This window comes from Spermophilus citellus (assembly GCF_964194105.1).
Source record: "Spermophilus citellus genome assembly, chromosome: 4".
NCBI classification, from domain to species: domain Eukaryota; kingdom Metazoa; phylum Chordata; class Mammalia; order Rodentia; family Sciuridae; genus Spermophilus; species Spermophilus citellus.
The window spans coordinates 147,092,146-147,115,481 of NC_138185.1; the positions used below are offsets into that span (position 1 = coordinate 147,092,146).

Below are 23,336 nucleotides of genomic sequence, written 5' to 3' on the forward strand. Positions count from 1 at the left end.
GTTTGCAACTGAGTGGAATCTAAGTCAGAACACAAGCGAATATACTCAGAAATTGTTCCTTTCTTACGATGGGGGCGGAGAACATCTTGGCAAATTTTGTTTGCGTTCTCAAAAGCCAATTGTCTAACAATAAATTCGCTAGCTCCTGGGTCTCCGATGGACCTGTTCGCAGCCTGATATAGTCGGGCTACGAAATCTGAATAAGTCTCACTGGCACCTTGTCTGATTTTGGTAAGAACTAAATTGGACTGGTCCTTGGGGACAATTTGCCTCCAGGCACGTTTTGCACAATCAGTTATTTGATTGTACACTACAAAATCATAATTTAACTGTCTTTCTAAATCAGCAAAATCTTCAGTCCCTAAAAACATCGTTACTGGCGTTTCTATGCCCTGTCTTCTGTTTCTTTCTGCCTGTTCATTACAAAAATCAGTCCAGTAAGTTTTCCAAAGTAAGTAATCTCCCCCGCTCAAACAGGATCTGGCTAAAAAAACCCAGTCACTAGGAGGAAGGGGTTGTGAGCAGATATTTTCTATCAGACTCTGAACAAAAGGCGAATTTGGGCCGTACGTTTCACATGCATTTTTTAATTCCTTGATAGTTTTAAATGGAATTACAGCATGAATTCTAACTCTCTGATTTTGTTCATCAGTTTGCTCAAAAACTGGAAAGAGGTGAAAACCAGTAGTATCCTCCCCCATTTCTTGAGCCCTCTTAATACCTTGCTGAACTGGGGTAAGAAAAGTCATCTTTAATTCAGCACACCTGTTAAATTTGGTTCTTCTAGCAGGTATCGGCTGAATTTTGAAGGCTTGGGCAGGTGGTGCTAAATGCAATCTATTAAAATTTCTCTCTAAGTCCTGAGTTTCTATGTCTAATTCTTTTTCCTCAGACTGCGAGCTGCTATCAGACTCTGTACTATCGCCATTTGGAATTTGGGTTTCTAACTCACGTGGCTGAGAAGAAACCTGAGCCCCGCTAGGAGTTTCCTTTGTATTTTCCTCTCCAGGAAGATTGGTTACCACTTCTGGAGGGCTCTCCAAGATTAGAGATGCTTCTTCTTTATCATGCTGTTCTGTATAATCTGTCTGCGGGCTAGCTTGCACATTTCTAACCTTTGTTTTAGCTCCTAGCGCTTTTGTTTTAAAACGGCTCAAAGGAAAGGAAATTAACTTAGCCTCAGGCTGATTTTCCATTTGAATAGACCTAATGGCTCTTTGAATACCTCTCAGAAGCTCTTTTGGTGGCCACGGACTCTGGTCCATGTATTCAAAGAGACAAATTTCTAGGGCCGTCCAAGTTTTCTGTATATTCTCTATGCCTCCAGGTATTTCAGTAGAAAGACAAACTTTCTGTAACTTTCTTCCTAATTTCTCCCAAGTAAGTAAATTTGGAGACTCTTGGTCACAAAACCAAGGACAATATTCACCTACAATCTTTAAGAATTGCAATAACTGAGTTTTCTTTATCTGTTTTCCTTTCTGATTAATTATACTGTCTAAAATAGTTAGATACATTTCCTTATCCGAAGAAGTAGAATTTCCCATTTTAAGTAAATTAACGTCTCTTTCCTTCAATAGTTCCTGGTACTTTTGTGACTCAAATGTCACTTTTTTCTTTCTCTTATTTCTTATTTTCTTTATTCTCTTTATTACTTTTGTGACCCAAATGTCACTTCTTCCTTTCTCTTATTTCTTTATCTTCCTTATTTCCTCTTTATTTCTTTCCCTTAATCTTTTTAGCGCGCGCTCCCACTCAATCTAACTAATTCAGAATGCCCCACGTTGGGCGCCAATTCTACCACGCGGCCTGCGCAGTGGTTTCATTAATGAGGTTCTGGCATTCAGTTAGTTAGAAGAGATCAAAATAAAACACACAGACAGTACCTTATTTTAATGCTAGGTCCGAGACGGCTCGGTCTCCCTGTTTCCCTGCCTCCAGCCGCTCAGCAGGGCAGCGAGGATTACTCTGGGCTAGCAGGAGAGAGAGAGAGCGAACACGCCGGGGATCAGCCTTTTATTTGGGGGAAACAAGAGATTCAGGGGAGAATTCCATCCAATGAAGGTTGAGGGGGGGCTGTACTCCAAGGTCAGGGTCAGTGATTGGGTCTCCAGGGTCAGTGGTTACGCACACCCCCACACGGATGGGCTCTCTCATCAGGAAAGGGTCGGGATAACTCCGACACAGCCAGAGTGCCTCAGGCCCTTAACGGGAGTCACCCAATCACGTGTCAGAATGGCTCCCCACAGTTCCCCATTTCTGGATCTGCATCTAGTTCCCTCACCTCCTGCTTCCTCACTGCTCATCCTGACTCCAGGTTGGGAGGCAGAGACCACCTCTCTATTCCCTCAGTGTACAGGGAAATAGAACTTTTAGCCAGAGTATTGTCATCTTAAGAGAATTTCAGGTGGGTTGTTTTAATTAAGCTAGCACCTTAGTTTGTGAAAGCAAAGTGGGAACTTATAAACAGTCAAATTCTTCCTTTATTTGTTCCTACCATCCTCGTTTTAAAGATGAAGGAACTGGGACTCTGAGAAGTAACCTCACTTTCTCACAATCACACAGCGAATTCGTATCAGAAATGGGACAAAACCTGATATCTTTTACCTACTCATCCACTCCACGAGCATTTGCCATCTGGGAAGTACCAGGAACACAAGAACTCTTGTTCTAGTTCTTTAAACACACAGGGTATGTGGAGAGAAGGCCAGGCAGGTAGCTGGCAAGCCTGTATAGCGAGTTATGGAAAGAAGTATGGAGGAGGGTTTCTTAATGGACATTCATGCAGGAGAAAACCAGGGTTTCTGGAAGAGCTGTATTATACTCGGAAATGTTTCTTGATATATGAGCTTGCAATGAGTGCCTGAGAGCTCCTGTGAATCAGTGTAGAGTTCCAAATGGGCATATACTACTTCTGTGTTTAGAAATATTCTCAGGATCTTATCTGATCCTTTGTCACCAGGGTAGTAGGTGAGAATGTATGGGAAGCTCTTAAGGGAATGTGAAAAGGAGAGTAAATAAATCAGGTCTCAACCTTTTTTGTTGTTGTTGTAGTTACGGGGATTGAACTCAGGGGCATTAGAACACTGAGCCACATCTCCAGCACTATTTTGTATTTTATTTGGAGACAGGATCTCACTGAGTTGCTTAGCTCCTCACTTTTCCTGAGGCTGGCTTTGAACTCACTATCCTCTCGCCTCAGCCTCCTGAGCTGCTGGGATTACAGGTGTGTGCCATGCCACTGTACCCAGGTTTTGCAACTTCTTAATTGTAAGTGGTATCCTAAGAGATGGTTTCTGGGTGAAGGAGAAAAGGAAAGGAAGGTTAGAAAATAGAGGAGAGAGGGAGGAACTTTGTGCTTCTTATGACCTTCCCCAATCCAGGGCATTCCCAGCTTCTGCCTTGGTCTCCTTCCAAACCCCCTGGTAGATTCTTCCTTCTTCCTTCCATGTGCAGGACCTGGAGCCTCTCTCCCTAGTGAACTCCACTCCTAGGTCACTCAAGCTCATCGCCAGGACCCGATGAATTGGCTTCTGGAACTGCTGAAAAAATATACAATTTAGAATTTTGGAAAATACAAAACAACTCTCCTCCTGCAGTGAGTGTTTAGGAGGCAGACCCAGAGTCCAGGGAAGAACTGTTCTGATGAGCTGTTTTGGTCCCGTGGAAGCTCTACACCAGGGCAATAATCCAGACACAGACATTTCCTACTGGGCTTTACTCAGGTTTTCCTATACTCACAAATGGATTTTGTTTTGTTGTGGATGGGTGCAACTCTTTAGAAATGAAGATGCTGTTAACCAAGTTGAGGTTCATCCATTGGGAACTGATTATAAATGCAGCTTCCAGGGCTTTTCAATAGGTCTATAACCTGGCAAAGGGCCAGGTTTCTCATAGATTTCACTTGACGACCCCCCCCACACACACACACACTTCCTTTGCTTCTTTCATAATCTACAGGAATTAGAAAGTCAATGGCTGAGAGCTGGTGGTGGGGTCATTAGTTCTTCCCAATTATACTCTGTAGCCTCCTACCATTCCCATTATTTAATATGGGCAATACATGTTTTTTCGTTTTACGTAAAATACTAAGAAAACACCTCTTTAAGAACAGAGGGGAGGGCCCTAGTTCTTCTTCTGGCATGATCCCATCTCCTAGGTCCTCCTCCATAGAAGCTCTCTGGTCACCACTAAAGATGAGCCATGGGAGTCTAGGATTTGGAGGAGATTTAAACAGAGAATATCAGACTAGCCAGTGCACAAAAGAGTCAGTGCAGAAGACCTGTGAGGGGGAAGGCTAGGAGTAGTAGATAATTGGTCACCATTTAGATTTTTTTTTTCCTTACTGGGGATTGAACTGAAGTTCTCATTATCACTGAGATACAGCCTTAGCCATTTCTATTTTTTACTTTGACAGGTTCCCTCTAAGTTGCTGCTTGAATTTGAGATGCTCCTACCTTAGCCTCCTAAGTAGCTGGAATTAGAGGTATGTGCCACCATGTCGAGCCAATGCTAAGATTTTTATTACCTTTTGTAATTAAAAGTTTTCAGAAAGTCCGTTTAAAGCCCATATTCTTATGTTCAGTGTACATTGGAGAATAAAGGGCAAGGCCTGCATCCAGCCTTTGGAAGGATGGTGAGAGAGTGAAGCAGGCCAGAGATAGCTGTCACACCATGGAGAAGCATGATGAGACACCAAGGATGGATTGTCTCCCTCTTTCTTCCCTCTCATGGCATGGGTAGGGGGGTGGGGGAAAACCTATAATGGCTGGATCTACTTTGACGATCTTATTTAAAACCATGCATCACTTATCTTTAAATTTTTTAAATAAATATCTGTAAATATATACAAAAAGTAGAGAGAAAAAAAATAATGTATCCCATCACACAAACACCAAATGATCTCACTTGTGTATGGAATCTAAAACAGTGGGATTTACAGACGTACATAGTAGAATGGTGGTTACTAAGGTTGGGGGTGGATGTGGGGGAAAAGGGAAATGTACAAAAGGTACAAAGATTCAGTCAGACAAAAGAAATATGTTTTCAAGATCTATTACACAACATGGTGACCATAGTTAATAATGATATATGATATATTTCAAAATTGCTAAAAGAATAGAGTTTAGATGTTCTCCCTATGGTTATGCTAATTAGCTTGAAAGAATCATTCTGCCATGTATTTGTATATCAAAGCATCACATTTTACCCCATAAATATATATGATTATTATTTGTCAATTCAAAAAATGGATGCATAGACAATATGGTAGATATCCACCACATAACATAGTGAAATTAATTCTTAAATGTTTTCTGAAAAATTGTTTAGTTGAATAATTTACTTGAATAATTTTCACCCTGAACCTTTAGGTAAAAAAGAAACAACCTAACTTCCTTGAGTCAGTGAACCATGGATGATGCCTTTGTTAGAGCAGCTCTTCCTTACCCTGTGCAGACTGTTTCCAAAAACTCCCAGCTGAGTACCCTTCCCTTCTCATTGGCTCCACATGAATGGGATTACCCTGATCATTTATATTCACTGGAATCCACACCCAGGGCTGTGATGAGGGTAGATTTCCTTGAAGCCCATGGTAATGTGGAGAACTGGTAGCTTCTTAAACAAAATTAGGGTTTGATTAGAATGGAGGAAAGGGAAACCTATAATGGATGGATCTACTCTGACCATCTTATTTAAAATTATACATCACTTATCTTATAAAACTCTGAAGTGTGATTATGTTTATTTTTCATTTGCCTTTACCAGATATAAACTCCATGAGAGCAGGAATTTAAAATTTTTAATAAATATCTGTAAATATATACAAAAGTAGAGAGAAAAAATAATGTATCCCATCACATTTATCCTCTCACAGGCAACACTGCCATAAAATCTACCACACTGTGTGCCTGTTCTCTCTTGCTACCTGCTTTTCTTCTTCCCTCCCTTCTATCCTTCCTTCCTTCTAATACCCGATATGTTATTTCATTGTACTTTTGAATATATCTCCAAAAATACATTCTCTATATAATTATTACATCTTATAAAAGGAAAAATATGCATTATAATATAATGCCTCGTCCATATTCAAATAAGATTCAAAATATGAATGTTCATTTAATCTGTAACAATTTCTCCCTCTGTTTTGGCCATTGACTTTCTGAAGAAATTGGTCATTTATCCTGTGTAATGTCTCATATTCTGGATTGGTCTCATTGTGAAACTTTTTTTTTTTTTTTGTACCCATAGGTGCTTAACCATTAAGCAACATCCTCAGCTTTTGTTTGTTTGTTTGAGACAGGGTTTCACTAAATTTTGGAGACTGGCTTTGAACTTGTGATCCTTGTGTCTCAGCCTCTGAATTTACTGGGATTATAGGCTCCTTGTTGGACTTTCAATCTTGTGCTTCTTTTCTCTAAATTTTCTATGAACTGCAATTTAAACTCAATTCTTTGGCAAGAATACTTCATAAACTCTGTTAGGTATTTCCTATCACACCATATTAGGAGGTGCCAATAGCTAGCTTTCTTCTTCCAGTGATGTATAGGTCCAGTGATGTGTAGGTGGTGACAGCCAGCCCTCTTCTAATAGTTTAATCACCCAGCAGGTAAATTTATTTATTTACTGGTGCTGGGGATTGAACCCAGGGCCTTATGCATGCAAGGCAAACACTCTACCAACTGAGCTATATTCCCAGTCCCAGCAGGTAATTTTTTCTAGTTTAATTATTTCATTAATAATTGCGCAATGTGAATTTTCTGAATTTATAATTCTTTTCATATGTGTTTGCCACTATTCTTTTCTGAAGAATTTTCCCTCATCATATGAAAGCTGTTTGATTATTATGAAATACACACACACACACACACACACACACATATATATATATACACACACACATACTAATTTTTTTGCAGTATTGAGGATTGAATATAGGACCATACTAGGCAATTGTTCTACCACTGAGCTGCATTCTGAATCCTCTTTTTATTTGGAGACAGGGTCTCCCAAAGTTGCCCAGCCTGGTCTTGAACTTGTAATCCTCATGCCTTGGCCTCTAGAATAGGTGGAATTACAGGCATTCACCACATGGCTCAATCTGATATATAGATCTTTCAGTCTAGGTGGAATAAAAATATAATTTTTAAATTTTAATTGCCAATTTTCCAAGCTGAAGATATGGCCCAGAGGTAGAGTGCTTGCCTAGTGTGTGCAAGATTCAAAGTTCAATCCTCAGCATCATAAAAAAGGAAAAAGAAACTAAAACTTTCAATTACCAATTTTCATACAGAGGGGTTAATTCAGAGTCACTGGGGGAGATAGGTATAGTTGTCTTTTTACTAATGTGTCCCAGGTGCTTAGTATAGTGCCTGTCTCATGTAGGTGTGTTCAAAATATATGTGAATGCTAAAAGTTCTTTATCATAAGTGACAAAAACCTTATAAAGTAAGTGACTGAGGAAATTAAGTCTGAATATAAACAGGCATGAAGATTCTGGATCTGGATCTCTGTACCCAGGAGTCTTTATAAGAGAGGTAACTGAGAATGGTTGTTCCTTAGTTGCTGCTGTTGGCCAGTGCATGTCCCATAGTAGAACAAGGAGCAAGAACATACTTCCCAGATTCCTTGGGATCCCAGCTAGAAAGGAAGAAGACATTTTAATAATGACAGGAAGTGAAATTCTCCCTAGTTTTGTAAGGTAGAAGACTCAGAATTATTTTTAGCATGGTATAGAAATGAAAGAGTGATGTAAATTTTCTTGCCCAAATTTGGAGAGTTAGCAAAATATTGTCATTCACAGGATTTGACTTAATTTTGAAGTGAATGGAGGAGGTCTTTATTTGGTCACAGGGCAACTGATGTGAAGATGGGGCCGTACAGGGCAGGTGGAATCCAGTAGACCTGGCAGAGATGGTACCATGGGGGTAGGGAGGGTTTTGGGGCAGAGGAAGGGGAGAGGTGGAACTTTTGGAGGTTTCACAGCAGTCGGGGATTTTATTTTATTTTATTTTATTTTTGCTGCTCAGGATCAAACCCAGAGCCTCACACATGTAGGCAAGTACTCTATCACTGAGCTAAAACCTCAGCCTAGGTGGAGATTTAAAAAATCCAGTTTTTCATTTTTGTTTGTGTCATAACCTATACTCAGTAAAAACAAACAAACAAAAACTTTGGTGGCACCTGTTACTTTCTTGAACTTTGTGGGACTGAATCAGTCTGAAAGATTTGGCAGTCATAAGCCCTCTGTTCTATTTATCTATTGTTGCTTTACAAATTACCCCCTAAATGGTGGCTTAAAACAACCATTTTTTTCATCCTGAATCTGAGACTCAACTGGGCTTAATTAGTCGATTTTTGCTTGAGCATTTGCATGTAGCTTTAGGAACATGGTGGCTGGAGCTGGGTCACCTCCTAACTCTTTTGACTGCCTATCTGGCACCCAGCCTGAGAAGACTTGGGCATCAAGGATCAGAAACAGCTGGGGCTTCTGAGGCTGCTGGGACATCTCTTTCTGTCCATGTGAACTCTCTTTGTGGTAATCTCAACATAGTCATACTTCGCACATAGCAACTGAAGTTTCCCAGAGTAAATGTCCCAAAAGAGCCATCGCCAAGCTGTATGACCTAGCCTCAGAAGTGGTATAGAATCACTGGCACTATATTGTATTAGTGGGAGCAAGCACAAAAGCCATCCATGCTCACAGGAAAAGACAGACTCTACTTCTTGATGGAGGAATAGCAAAGTTCTGGAAAAGAATGTCGGATGGGAAATGGTTTTGTTTTTTTTTTTGTTTTGTTTTTTTTTTTTTTTGGTGTTGCTGGGGATTGAACCCAGGCAGGGTTTTATGCACTCTACCAATTGAGCTATATTCCCAATCCAGAATAGGAAATATTCTGTGGCCATTTTATTTTTTGCCAATAGTCTGCCACATTGCCTTAAAGTGAGCACAGTTGTGGAAATTACAGAAGCTGTGCAAGGGTGGCCAACCACATTTGTAGTAGATTAAGTAAATTCCATAGTTTCTTGTGGGAGAGCTGAAACAGCTGGAGCCAGGCATCTCTTTCTATCCCTGTGGTGTCTTTATGTGTCCTCACATCATCAGATTTTGTACACAGTGACTGAAGGCACCCAGAACAGGTTTTCACTTCCTATGTTATTATCTTGAGGCCACTGCCCCAAATCAGTCAATACTGGAGCTAGGTGTGTCTCTTGCAATCCTGCAGTGCAGTTTGCTCCTTTGACAAAATGCATAATTAAGGAAATTATTAACAGTGTTTTATATCCCGATACAAATTTTAGTTTCTAGCAGCTGTTTACCTTCTCTAATCTCCTTCTGTGAGTTGAACCAGGTCTTTATCCTTGTCCTGACACCACATGGGAGTGAAATTTGCTGAAGCTAGAATTCAGGTGTTCAGCATTGAGAAACTGAGATTCTTGTTACCCTTGTAATTTCTCATCTTCACTTTACCCTTTCTGCAACTTGTTTCCTTATCTGTAGGTCCTTCATGGGTTTGTGGTAAGGAGTGACTGAAAATTTTAAAAATGAGCAATACTGTGGAAAGACCACATCAGAACTCCACTAAATGTTTTGAAAAGTCCATGCTTGTATCATGAGGACCCATCTGGGACCTGCCTCACCTACCTTTCCCTCTGAAGGTAACTTCTCTTCCTTCCCAGTGGCACCCAAGCACACTGCTCTACAGGTCCCTCCCTTTCTGCTCTTTCCACTTTTGACCTCCCCACACCCAGCTGGCTCCCTGTCAGTTATTGCCGGGCAACAGCAAGGCACCAGGAATTTTCTCAGCTCCATGATCAAAAGGATATGTTACCTGTGAGGGCAACAGCAAAAGGAACGGGTGAGAGAAGAGAGCACAGACCCAAGCAAGAGCCATACCAGGAGGAATTGAGAAGAACAGACTGGAAGACAGGACTAAAAGCATGTGGAATTGGGTAGAACTAGGGCCGAGAAAGCTGTGGGGAAGGAATATGAATAAAACAGTATGAATAAAACAATTTGGCATGGGCATTTTTGAGCAAATTCTGTCTCTCCAGCCCTGGGTTAGGCATTTTGAAGGCTTTGGGAGAAATAAGAGATGAAGTACTTGTTATCAAAGAGCCTGTAGAGACAGAACAAATAATGGAAATAACTACAGAACCGTTAAATACAAAGCCAGGAGCTGATGTGGTCTGAGAGGCTTTTGGGGGGGAGCAGTCACTCCAATCAGATCTTACTGGTTCAACATGATTTTAATTAGCAGAGAGACGAAAATGAAGTTTCCTAAAAGGATGGGGGTGCAGCCAGGGGGCAGAGCAGGAGGAATCTGACTACCCTCTCTTCTTTTCTGTCTCCCTTACTTTACAGGAATTAAAGCTCAAAATGTAAAGGAAATCCTACCCCTGATGATACTAATGGTGATGGTTTTCTTAATGCTTCTGTTCTGGGAAAATGAGCTGAATGAGGATGAAGTGGGATCATCCATAGAGCACTTGAACGTGGACTACCCTCAGAATACCATTCCTGTGAGGTACTGTAACCACATGATCCTGCGAAGAATCATCCGGGAACCTGACCACACATGCAAAAAGGAGCATGTCTTCATCCATGAGAGGCCTCAAAAACTCAATAATATTTGCACTTCTTCTAACAAGGTGACTTGCCAAAACCACTCCACCATTTTATGCTACCAGAGCACAATAATGTTCAAAATGACAGTTTGTCAACTAACTGATGGCACCAAATATCCTGCTTGCAGGTACCGAATTGCACCCCCCACAGAGGGGTTTGTTCTTATCACTTGTGATGAGTTGGGGCCAGTTAATTTCCAGGGATATGTTTTATAAGTTGAGATCAATACCTGAGTCTGCAATCCTCCGTAGTCCTCTCTCAGCAGCTCTTGAGCTGGTTGTCCCTGAGGCAGACCTGAACTTTGGATACGGGTAAAACCTTGAATGATGTAAGTAGCCATTAGTAATTAATTTGTCCTTCCAATGTTACTGAGTTGGAATCATTTAATTCTGTATCAATAAAAATAATTCACTGAATTAAATCATAAACTCTGCATATGCTTCATTTTTTTATTTTTTATTTTTTTGTTCCTTGTCCCTGAATCATTTGATGAGAGCCAAGAATGAATTCCATCCAGGCAAGTGTGGGATTAAGGTAAAGTGAGGGACAGTAATTTAAGGTGCAAAATTTAAGGGGGCACTGCCTCTAAAACCCAGTCATCTGGATAAATAATATTTTAATTCAAATCTTCTAAAAATAAAAATGAATTCAAAAATTCTGATGTATAAAATATCTAAAACTTTGAAGAGCCAGAGTGACAAGACTGGGATTAGCGTCAGATTCTACTATTTAAGTTTTTAATATTTGTATATTAAGTATTATATTGCATTGAATTTATTTTTGTTTTAAACAGTTTTTAAAACATTGCATTAAAATATTATTTATCTTGATTACTGAGTGTTTTGACACCCCTTTATATTTTGTGTCTGGAGTAAGTGCTTCTTCATCACTTAATCCTAATCCCAGTCCTGACCCCTGATCCAGTGTAAAAGCAATTGGGATTACTCTTAGGGTCTTTTATAAGGATGGTACAAGCTCAAACTGCATCTGTTTCTATTCAATACCTCCTTCTGTGCCTCAAAAGAAAAGATAAAGGAGATCAGACAGAGCTTGAGGAATCAGAAACTATTCCCCTTAAAGACTGGAGAGAAATGGAGAAGGATCTCCCAGGGAGGAGTTGAGACTCTCAGAGCTCAGTGTTTCTCCCCTCTGCATCTCTGGAGGACACAGAAAGGACTTTGCGCCAGACTGTGAACTTCTTTCCCCCTTTAGGTCTTGCAACTGATTCCACTCTTTAGTTACCTGACATTCAGCTATGGGCATTGTAAGCTTTCAAGCAGAGGGAGAAGGAAGAAGAGAAGCTCCAAATTCTGGAAATTTCATCAGGTCCTGTTCGTCTCTGACCATTAGTTTCTTCATCTGTAATAGATCTCAACAAGGTAATCTTTGAGGTTTATTCCAAGTCTGTCCCTCTCCAGTTCTATTTCTGGCCTTGTTAGGAAGGTTTGGTATTTAGATACAGTAAGAAATAAAGAGTTATTAGCAAGTAAAGGCCAACTTACGGGGTAAGTACTTTTGAGCCATGATATTACAATGCTATCTATACCAGAGATTCACAGTGAACTGGAGCAGGCATGAGTGGTTCCCAAGCTTTAGAGGGCACTTTCTGTCCTGGTCTTTTCAGTTGAGCGACTTCAACTGTTGCACTGACCATTTAGATTTAATTCAAGATCATATCCAAGAAAGAGGTAGACCAATGCTAATTGTTAGCTCTGTCTTTTGTAAGCATCAAGCTCTGATGAAAACATGGTTATTCATAGTGATAATACTTTCACTCTAGAATGACCCCATTTCCCTTTTCCTTTCTCCAACCTCTACAAATCTCCTTCTCTTATACATGACTCCTTTAGGTCCTTCATAATCACTGTTCCTTGCTCCTCCAATTCCTCTGATACACCACTTTTCTAAAAACATTAACCTGGCATTGACCTCAAATAAGTGATTTTCTGCATGAGTCAATTTATGGAGGAAGAAAGTGAGATCATCAGTAAAGGATGCTTTATAGTCTTATAAGTAGGCAAATCTTACCCATGGATAATGAAACTCAATTGGAAAACTACCCATCTGGGGGGTAGATTTCCAATTGAGTTTCATTATCCATTTTTTCTGTGGGAATTCTGTTTCATTGTTATCTTCAAGGAACTTTGGGTCCCACCAAGTGAACAACCCTCAGCATCTGAACAGAAATTAAGAAGGAACAGGTAGTCCCTAGCATAGGACTTGAGTCTTGCTAGCTTCATTTCCTGTGAGAAACTTCGGAATAGATTAACATTCCTTTTAGGGCCCTGCTACTAATTCTGATTCCTTTTCCTATCAATATCCCTTGGTTTCCTCTCCTCTCCTTTCTTTCTCAGTGGTTTTTCTTCCCTGTCTTCCCTAACCTTCTCTCTTCTAATAAAAAACAAATCTTTCAGATAAATACATTCCCACTGCAGCGCAAGGAACTGAGACTGTCCTGTGGAATCTATCCTCAGAATACTTTCATTTAATAGGGATCAAAATTCAGTTCAAATGAATTATGACATTTTGGTCATTTGTAATTTAGGGGGTTATATATATATTTTAATGAGCACCTACTAATTTGAAATCAATCCCAGGCAGCTGTGCATTCTGCCCATTTGAAATACATATTTCAGAAAATCTAGGCATCTGTGCCTGCTCTTCTTCCTGTTTATTTTTCTCCTCATTGTCTTCCTGCTTTCCTGTTATCATCTCTCTATTAATGTCAATGGCAAAGGATGTAGAAGTTTAGAAAAAATGATTCCCCTTTTTTTTTTCTTAACAACTTCTTCTTCCTTACTTTCTCCAACATGTACCAACATGTACTGTTCTTAAGGTACCCTTTGAAGGTACACACATGAACACATCCACTTTTTTTTTTTTTTTTTTTTTTTTGTTCCAGGGATTGAACTCAAGGGCATTTGACCACTGAGCCACATCCCCAGCCCTATTTTTTGTATTTTATTAGAGATAAGGTCTCACTATGTTTCTTAATGCCTTGCTTTTGCTGAGGCTGGCTGTGGACTCGCAATCCTCCTGTCTCAGCCTCTCGAGCCACTGGGATTATAGGTGTTCGAATCTGTCCATAATAATCAACCCGATAATTAAGGCTTATACATTCTTGATGCTAAATGTTTGCTCTAATTTTACACTAGGACATTTTAAAAATAAAATAAAATACTTTTAAAAGTTCATGTGTACTAATGTCAAGTTGGTGGTATAAGAAATGAATGATAAGTACAGAGAACTGAGACATGAATTTGACAGACTTAAATGGTAAGAAAATTTGTCAAAAAAAGGATGGGATCTGAATTAGGTTTTGAAGGTTTCTAAGAGGAAGAAAAAAAGGAAAAAAAAGGTATGGTGCGTATTCAAGGAAGAGAGGGTCACACTAACTGACTGGAGCAGGTTTGTGTCACAAAATAATGGGAGATAAACCTTGAAGGGCAGCTTGGGATCAGGTCAAGTAGAGACTTGGCTAGTGGGCTCATGGGATTTGCCTTCCTCCTGCAGGAATGAGAAATATTTAAAGGATTCTGAGATAGTGTCATTGCAAATGGTGTTTTTAGAAATGTGGTGTATCAAAGGAATCGGAGGAGCAAGGAGTAGTGATTTTGAAGGACATAGTGGTAATCATCTATAAGAGAAGGAGATTTTTAGAAAGGAAAGGGAAATAGGGTCATTCTAGAGTGAGGGTATTATCACCATGAATAACCATGTTTTCTGGGATTCTCACGAATTTCCTCAAATAAGTGATTTTCTGCATGGGTCAAGCCGGGCTATATTGTTAGCAAATATTGTTAAGGAATTAGTGTGTGTACTGTTCAGTACACTAAGCTGTGCAGAGTGATGATGATGAATGGGAATTTGTATTCCAGGTTCAAGGAGTTGTCAGCCTCAGTAAGGGGGTGGAGGGACTGAAATGTGCCAACTAACTAGAATAATGAAAAACATCATAAAATGAAGTGCAACATAATCCATGCTGCAAGGTTTCAGAAAAGAAAAGAAAAATCACTCTAGGTTGAAGTATAAATATGGGAGATTTCACAGAAAAGGAAGCAGAGGGATTTCTTGGGTCACTGAAATTCTGATGATCCAATGGACATTTTGTTCAGTTCTCCCTGAACCTCCTTGGTTCCACATTAGCTCCTCCATCAATCTCAGAAAATCCTCTCTACCCCTTTCTTGCTCCTCCTTCCCTTAGTTAGACACAACAACAGAAACTCCCAAGAAACAGTTTCACTTGTCCTGCATCAACCTGGAATCTTTCTGTGCAGGATCAACTTGCCAAAGGATCAGGTACAGGTGGATATCTCATGGATGAAAACGGGGGAAAGAAAGGATAGATGGGGAGATGGCACTGTGTGTGATTTTCTGCATGTGTGTTTAGTGTTGATTTTTTTTTTCAAGTAACTGCCATGTGCCATGTAGTGGGGCTATAGGAGATAGTGAGGAATGTGTTGGATGAGATGATTGGTGCCCCACCATGGAGACAGTAGACCTCATAATGGTGTAAAAAAGGGAAAAGGAAGAGAAATGAATCGTTTGTTCCAATACTTTAAGCCTATCACCATAATGATTCTCTTTCTTTCTTTCAATAGGTAAAGTGAAGTTATATGAGGTAGAGTGAATTGTTTTTAAGTGGATAATCAGGGATTTGAACCTGGGTTTTCAGACCACATAACTGATTGTCTTTTCATTATATCATGCTTCCATTAATATATGGAGGAGTCTTACATATAGAGGTCATTATGGGGAATATTTATTATAAGGATAAAAAAACATCTCCTTAATATTCTCCTTGTTTTTATCGTTTATCTTTTTATCATTACTGCAGAAGAGATTACATTAGATCTGAGATGGAGACCTTCTCTCTGCTGCTGCTTGGTCTGGGGTTGGTTCTTGCAGGAACTTCAGAAAGCATAACGGAGATCATTAAAGAAGAATTTTCAGAGGAAGAGGTGCAATATGACATGGTAAAAAGTGGCCAAGAGAAACAGACCATTGAGGTATTAGTGAACTTGACCCTGTTAGATAAAAATACCAGCTTAAGCATGTCCAAAGATGTTTTTCCTTCCTCACCACTGACATTCAGAAAGTTATGTTACAGTGTTCCCAAGGGAAACAGGCCAGGTAATGCCAAAGAGAGTTACAATAATATGACCGACTGGAGAAAAGTTTTAGAAGCTAATGGGTCATGCAAAATGAGCAATATTTTCATTCATGGCTCCATGGAAGTGATCCACGGGGTCCACAAAGCCCCCAGCTGCACATGTGAACAGAGTCCTGGCATGAGCAGCTGTGAGAGCACAGAACTGGAGAACACTATGTGCCAGCTCACTACACCCAAACAACACCACCGGTGCCAATACCACAGTGTTACTTCATTGAAGAAGATGTTGATAGTGCTGACAGGTCATTCTCTGATGAGCTGGTTAGTTAGTGGCTCTAAATTGTAAATCTGACAAGGCTTTGGGACTGGGTCCATGTAAAGGAAATAGTCGTGCTCATTATTGTTTCTTTCCTTCTGTTATTCACATCTACCCCTTAACACTATAGGAAACTCGATTGTTGATACTATCTGGATCAGTGAAAAGTCCAAAACTGGATAATGAGATTTAATTTATAACTGATCCTGAAGTTAAAATTCTGTCTCTCACATACACATATACTCCCTACCCCACCCCTCTACACATACATATGCTCTTACTTTGAACCAAACAGAATTCTGTTCTAGCTCAGCTATAAAGCCAAAAACCAGTCTTCCCCAATTAGGAAATTTAAGGAGAGAGCTCTGAAACAATATGGGTAATTAGAAGTTAATTGTATTGCCAATGAGACTGTTCAGAAAAATTAGTGAACGATTATGGGAAATATTATTGCCCCTCAAAGAAGTGTGTGCATTGATGTGTGCAGAGAGGTGAGCACCCACCTCATAACCCTGGATTGCCTATCCTCCAAGGGATGGCAGAGGGGAAAGACCCTTTGCCTTTAGCTGCTGCTCACAGTGTCAACAGCTCCAATACTACTCAGTCTCTATTCCTTGGCCCTCTTCCTTATCTAATAGGTTGCAATAAAGAGAAGTAATAAAGCTTTTATTGCATTTTTGTTTTTTTCTCAAGCAAATTCTTGCTATTCTTGGGCCATGGGAAAGGAGTGGAAAGCCATGAGGAATACAGAAAGATGGGAATAGAATGTCTCTGCTGAGTTCCAGACAGATGGGTTCTTGATTTGATGTTTTATAATACTGTAGTGAGTCTTCATGGTTCACCGCTCTGCTTGAAACATGGCAGTTATCTTGTTCTTTGGTGTTTGCATGGATGCTCCTGTTTTTAACTCATACACCCTCTCTCTATCCTGAGACCACTCTTTTTTAATGTTCTAATTTAAAATAAATGCACGTAAATGAATGCTATGTCACTGTATCATTTTTCTTGTTGTACATAACTCTTTATGTCAATTTTCCCAATGTTTTTCACATTTGGTAGAGAATTCTCATTTTACTCGAATTGCAAAACTCGGACAATCAACCAATAAGCAGGACAATCACATTTTTTGCCTTTTTCTGAGCTTTTCTTGTCAATGTGGTGGTTGCTTAAATCAATATTCACTGTGGGTTTGGTCAAACAGGTATGTAATAAGCACTAAATTTGAACTCAGCAGCTGGAGGACAGCATCTTAAGAGCAATGCCTGACTCCCAAAGGCCTCTCCTCTGTAAGAAAACCTGGGACACAGGAAGGGAGATGTACTTGACTGAGTCCATTGCAGGGATAGTTCCATGTAGCGAGTCTGATACTACCACTCATTCAACAAATGGAAGGGTAGGTTGTATCCACAGTACAGTGGTCCAAGCAGGCTTGATTCAAATTTAGTTCCCATTTCAGTAACTTCTTTCCAACAGCATGTCTTCTGGCTCTGGATAAGGACCATGTCAGCGCCAGAGACAATAACTATTTAAACTCTGGGACAGCTTTTTTTTTTTTTTAATGTGTAAGTAAAAAACCTAGTTTGTTCAAAATTCAGTACATATTTCTTCCCTCACCAGAAAGAGGAGTAGAGATCCAGAACAGATACTTCTCTCTAGGCCAGGGGCATCCTTCAGAGAGGCTTAGTTAAGACCCACCTTCCACTTCTCTGAAGGAATCAGGAGTTCTGCCTTCCATTTCTTGGGTACCCTGATCTCCCAGGTTTTAGCTCATCATCATACTATTAGGATGTCTGAAAGGTACAGAACTTGAAGGTGTTGTAGAGAGCTAGCACTTTCGATCTTCAAAGCACATGTCATAACGTGCAACCTAGATTCCTCCATGAGGCAACTGGCCTACGATTTTAGATTTTTCAATGTTACATTTTTATAATGTCCCATTTCTGCTTCCAAACAAGAGAGAGCTCCTTTGTTCTTAAAGCTTCATACTTAAGTCCCTCAGCCGAACTTTAAAGCCTATAATGCTCTGTCTCATCTTGCTCAACCTGTCTCTGGGTTTTGAGGCTGCCGTCCTCATTGCAAAACTTGTGCCTCTGTCTTTTCACCCTTCCTTTCCCTTTACTCACTCATCTTAGTCCACATTGGGCTAGCCTCCTTGGTGATTTTTTTCTCAATTGCACAAGGAGCATCCAACCAGTAATTGTCCAAGTATTCTTTTCACTTATTAAAAAAATAGCGTAGACACATTATACCCTATAGATGAAAGGAAAAGTTAGAGGGGAAATGAGGCAATAAAGAGAGAGAATCAATTGTAAAAATGGTCTGGAAGGAAGAGTTGGATAGAGAAATGAGGCTGAGCCATGCTGACAGGTTATTCGGCATATGAAAATTCCCTTCTTGTCTCTAACCCTTCCCTCTATTTTCCCAGCATAAAGTGTACTAAATTTCTTTTAAGTGACAATTCTGAAATGAAATCAAGCACTTGGCCCCAAGCACCCGAGATGATATTGAAGGAAGGAAAGTTCTTTACCACCACAGATAAATCCTCATGTAGTTTGGGGGAGGGGTCTCACCCCTAAATGATATATCCTCACTGGGATTCATTTTCCTTACCTACACCATGTGGATGTTGGACTATATCTGGGTTCTTAGACTTTGGTATGAGTCAGGATCACCGCAGCAGAGTTCTCACATTTTTATCCAAATCAACCCTCCTTCTTTTCAAGACACAGAGGTACAATGAGGCTGCAGGCTTCCAGCCACACTTCCTTTCCCGGGCTCTCTGAGCAAAAGTGATGTCTTCCAAGTTCAGGTCTTACCACACTGGACTAGCCTCTCCTGTGATTGTTCTCTCAATAGCTCGATCCCTAATGGATGTGAGTGTGTTCCCGTCTTCAATTGTGCCATTGCTGATAAAGTCCTAGGAACAGACTAGAAAGCAAAATGGAAGCCTCATCCCTGAGTAACTACACTAAGCAGAGTTATTTTGTAAATCTGTACTGCTCATGTTTGGGCTGTTATATGAGAGGAAAAATAAACATTTTTATTTTTAAATGCACTATACTCTAAGATTTTGTTTCATGAGCTTGCCCTTACCCTAACAAATTTAATAGCTTTAGGAGTCTTATTAAATGCCAATCCCTGGGCCATAATTCCAGAGATTTGTGTTCCAGGGATCAGAGGCAGGACTGTAGCATGTAGTTCCCTCAGAAAGATGTTAGGTTTGCTGATGGGCTATAAACTTTGAACCCCACTGACCAGATGAACTAAAAGCTTTCTAATCATAAAATATTTTGACTTTAGTCCTAAGGAGAGAAAAGAGGTTGCTATCTAAGTACTCAGAGCCTTTGAGGACAGTACTGAGGCCAAAAAAATCAAATTAAATCAGAGTGTCCACCTCCTACACAACCTCCCCAAATAGCAAAGCATTCTTTTTATTCTGAAAGTCCCCAGCCATACATAAATCTGGAAGAAAACCAAAGTAACTCATTTTTCCACCACAGTGGCTGAGAAGCTGGAAGAGATATCACACCCATGAAATACACCCTTTTTATTCCTCTGACCAAAAAACTGGTAGGTTTGGAATAAGACAATTTTTAAAACCTTAATCCTGCCAGCTGGTGGCTTTTACCTCTAATTCTGGTGACTTGGGTGACACAGGCATGAGGATCGCAAATTTGAGGTCAGTCTGGGAAATTTAGTGAGAACCTGTCTCAAAATTAAAAAAATAAATAAAAAGAACTGAAGATGTAGCTTAAAGGTAGAGCACCCTGGATTCAACCCCAGTACCACCTAAAAAATAAAAAATAAAAAAATTCCTCAATCCTTCTTGTTTGTAAAGTTTGCTAAAGTTTCTCAAAATCTCACACAACAATTATCATGGGGCTGTACATTAGCAATAACCAAACAATTATAATAACAAAATTTGAGGTCTTGTGATGTGCTAGGCACATCAGAACACCCCCCACAAGTAGATACTATTATTATTATTCCCATTTTATTGGTGAAGGAATAGGAGTACAGACCTTATGCAATGTACAAAATCACACATATAATAAGCGGTCCCTTGGGAGCAAACAAAGACAGTCCAATTCCATAGGCTACAGTTTTAGTCACTCATCTTTATTTGATAGAAAAAAAGCAAACTTGCTCAAACAATACAGAAAGAATTTTGGAATTCTCTGGAACAAATTCTACCTTACTACGATATTTTGAGGGTTAAATGACAGTTGTTATTATTATTTTTATTATGACTAGTCAGGGCACTGAGCTAAATACATAAGTGAAAAATGATTTCTAGTGAATTTGTCTACCAAAGAGTTGATGTCTTCAATGTATAAAGAGGTCTTTCAGTTTAATTAAGAGAAAAAATGAACACACCTACAGAAAAATAAATGAGGGTCGCAAACAGAAAATTAACCAGAGAAGAAATAGTCATTTAACATTTGAAAAATGTTTTTCTTTCTATTAAATGTAATATAAGTAAAAACAATGTGCTATCATTTTTGATCCTGCCCAGTCTGCAGGTAAAAAAGAAAATAGCATAGTTCTGTCACAAGTATAGGAAAGGAGACCTTTTCATGCTCTCCTCCTGGTAAAACAAACAGCTCCATTTGTTCTTTCTGTACAGCAACTAGAGCTAAGCAACTGAAGCAAGGACCTCTGCATACCTGGCTGCTGACAGGTTGTCACAGGAACTTCATGTTCTCTGTGGGAATATGTAGAGAGATGGAAGGAATCCTTGAGAACTAGGATAAATAATTTGTGTGTATATATATTTTCCCCTACAGGATTGTGGTAGGTCCTCAAAAATGTTAAGGTCCTAATTCCCAGATATTTTCCTCCACATATACATGACACATAAGTGTGTGTATATACATTTTTAAAGCATAAATTAAATCATATTGTACATTTAATTCTGGAACTCATTTTTTTTCTATAAAAATATGTTCTGGTGCTCTTTTATCTGACTTTTTTAACATTTTATTTTTTTAAAAATTATTAAACAATGGGAATTGTAAAATTGTACATACTATCCCCCTTTACCCCCCACCCCATTTCTACTTCCCCTACCCTCCCGCAATGGAAACATCTTATATAACTATATCACAGAATCAATAACAATACAAACTAGACTATGGGGAGTATTCATATTTTATCAGTCTTTTTTTAAAAATACTTTTTAGTTGTCAATGGACCTTTATTTTTATTTGTTTATATGCGGTGCTAAGAATCAAACCCAGTGTCTCACACATGCTAGGCAAGCATTCTACCACTGAGCCCCAGCCCCAGCCCCAAATTTTGTCAATTTTTACATGAGCTTAGTTTGTATGTGTATATGTGTTTTATCACCACCGACGAACTGTCCTATTCCTGGAAACTACTAATTTGTTCTCCATCTCTATAATTCTTAAACTTTGAGATAAAAGGAATCATATGGTTTGTAATATTTTTTGTTTAGTTTTTAAATTAAACTTCTAATTTGGGGATTATTGTAAATTATAAAAAATAATCCATGAAAAATAATGCAGAGTAATCCATGTATCTTATATCCAGTTTCCCCAAGTGCTAACATCACACAAAACTATAGTACTATATCAAAATCCAGCTAGAACATTTCGAATACAGAACATTTCCATAAATTCAAGGAGCTTCATTTGTGGCATTCGTAATTTACTCTCTCACCAACTGTTTTTAACTTCTTGTAACTGCTAAGATATTCTCCACTTCCATAATTTTGTCATTTCAATAGTGTTATGTAAATAGAATCATATAGTATGTAGTTTCTGGGAGTTGATTATTGTTATTCAGTGTAATTCTCTGGACATTCATCCAGGTTGTTGCAAGTGTCAATAATCCATTCCTTCCTACTGCTCAGTAGTTTTCTATGATATGGATGAACCTCTTTGAACTATTCATCCATTGAAGGAAATCTGGGTTGTTGCTAGAGTTCAGCTATTAAAAATGAAGTTGCTATAAATATTCATGTAGAGCTTTACATGTGAACTTACATTTTATTTCTCTGGAGTAAAGGCTCAGGAGTGTCATTGTTGGGTTATATGGTGGTTTAATGTTCAGTTTTCAGAGAAACTGCTAAACTGTTTTCCATAGTGGCAGTACCGTTTTATATTCCCATCAACAATATGCAAGTGATTTAATTTATCTACATACTTATAAACATTTGGCATTGTCATTGTTTTTAATTTTAACATTATGATAAGTATGTGATAATTCTCTTATTATGGTTTTCATTTGTGTTTCTCTAATGTTGTTGAACATCACTTCATGCCTTTATTTGCCATCTGTGTATCCTCTTCTATGAACTATCTCATGTCTTTTGCCCATTGTCTAATTAAAGTATTTGTTTCTTCACTGTTGAATTTTGAGTCTTCCTTATATATCCATATATGAGTCTTTTATTAGATAAATGATTTGCAAATACCTTATCCAAGTCCATACTGTATCTTTTTTTCCTCATAACAGGCCTTCAGTGGCATGAGCTGGTAGGAGAAGCAAAATTACCTCTGGAGGCTGCAAAGGTGAAGTCATTGTCTAAGGATGATGAAGCCCTGGCAGGAGTGAAAAACCAGCCTCTATCTCAGAGCAAAGCCTGTCCAAGGAAGGAACATGGCCTTTGTCCTTGGAAAAACCCACAGAGCACTCCTAGGCACATTCCCACCCTGCTAAGTTGTTTATCTACAAATAACAGGAGAGATCTGCTGCCCCAGGTGTCCCTGACTCAGTCAGGCTAGGTGGGGATCCATAGCAGCCCCCTAGCAGCCACCAATCAGCATGAGACAGGGAAATACCTGGGATGCCAGATGACCCTCCCAGTAGTTTATGGTATTGGGAAACCATGTAGTTCAGCACATACACCCCTCTTGGCTTAAACCAATCAGTTCAAATGAATACCCCTTTTGCACTGACCAATCATCCCTACCCACCTTGTTCCCGCCAGTGAATGTGCTAATCATGTTTTAGAGTTGTTATTTGATTTTCCCGTGGTGTGTGATGATTTGCTCAAAAGGCTATGATGTATGTGAAGTCCCTGTCCTCTCCAAAGAATGTGTAAAAATGCTGCAAACCCTGGGCTCGGGGGCCTCTCAGCGTCACCAGTTGCTGTGTGTGTGCTCGGAGGACCGAGCTAGATCGCAATAAACACCTCTTTGCTGCTTACATCGATCTTGGGTCTCTGGTGGTCTTTGGGGGTCCCTAATTCGAGCATAACAGGAGAACACTAGGAATAACAGACAGATTTTGTCAATCTCTGTGAGGCAGTCTCC

The 23,336-nt window shown here is 39.4% G+C and overlaps 2 protein-coding genes across 2 annotated transcripts; both read left to right on the forward strand.

Moving 5' to 3' along the window:
* Positions 1–10,401: 10,401 nt before the first annotated feature.
* Positions 10,402–10,842, forward strand: RNASE12 (ribonuclease A family member 12 (inactive); the record flags this gene model as incomplete). Its single annotated transcript, XM_081292751.1, has 1 exon — positions 10,402–10,842. The coding sequence occupies one exon, from the start codon at positions 10,402–10,404 to the stop codon at positions 10,840–10,842; it is 441 nt and encodes a 146-aa protein (XP_081148877.1).
* Positions 10,843–15,483: 4,641 nt separating this feature from the next.
* RNASE11 (ribonuclease A family member 11 (inactive)) lies at positions 15,484–16,086 on the forward strand (the record flags this gene model as incomplete). Its single annotated transcript, XM_081291981.1, has 1 exon — positions 15,484–16,086. The coding sequence occupies exon 1, from the start codon at positions 15,487–15,489 to the stop codon at positions 16,084–16,086; it is 600 nt and encodes a 199-aa protein (XP_081148107.1). The 5' UTR covers positions 15,484–15,486.
* Between the last annotated feature and the right edge of the window lie 7,250 nt (positions 16,087–23,336).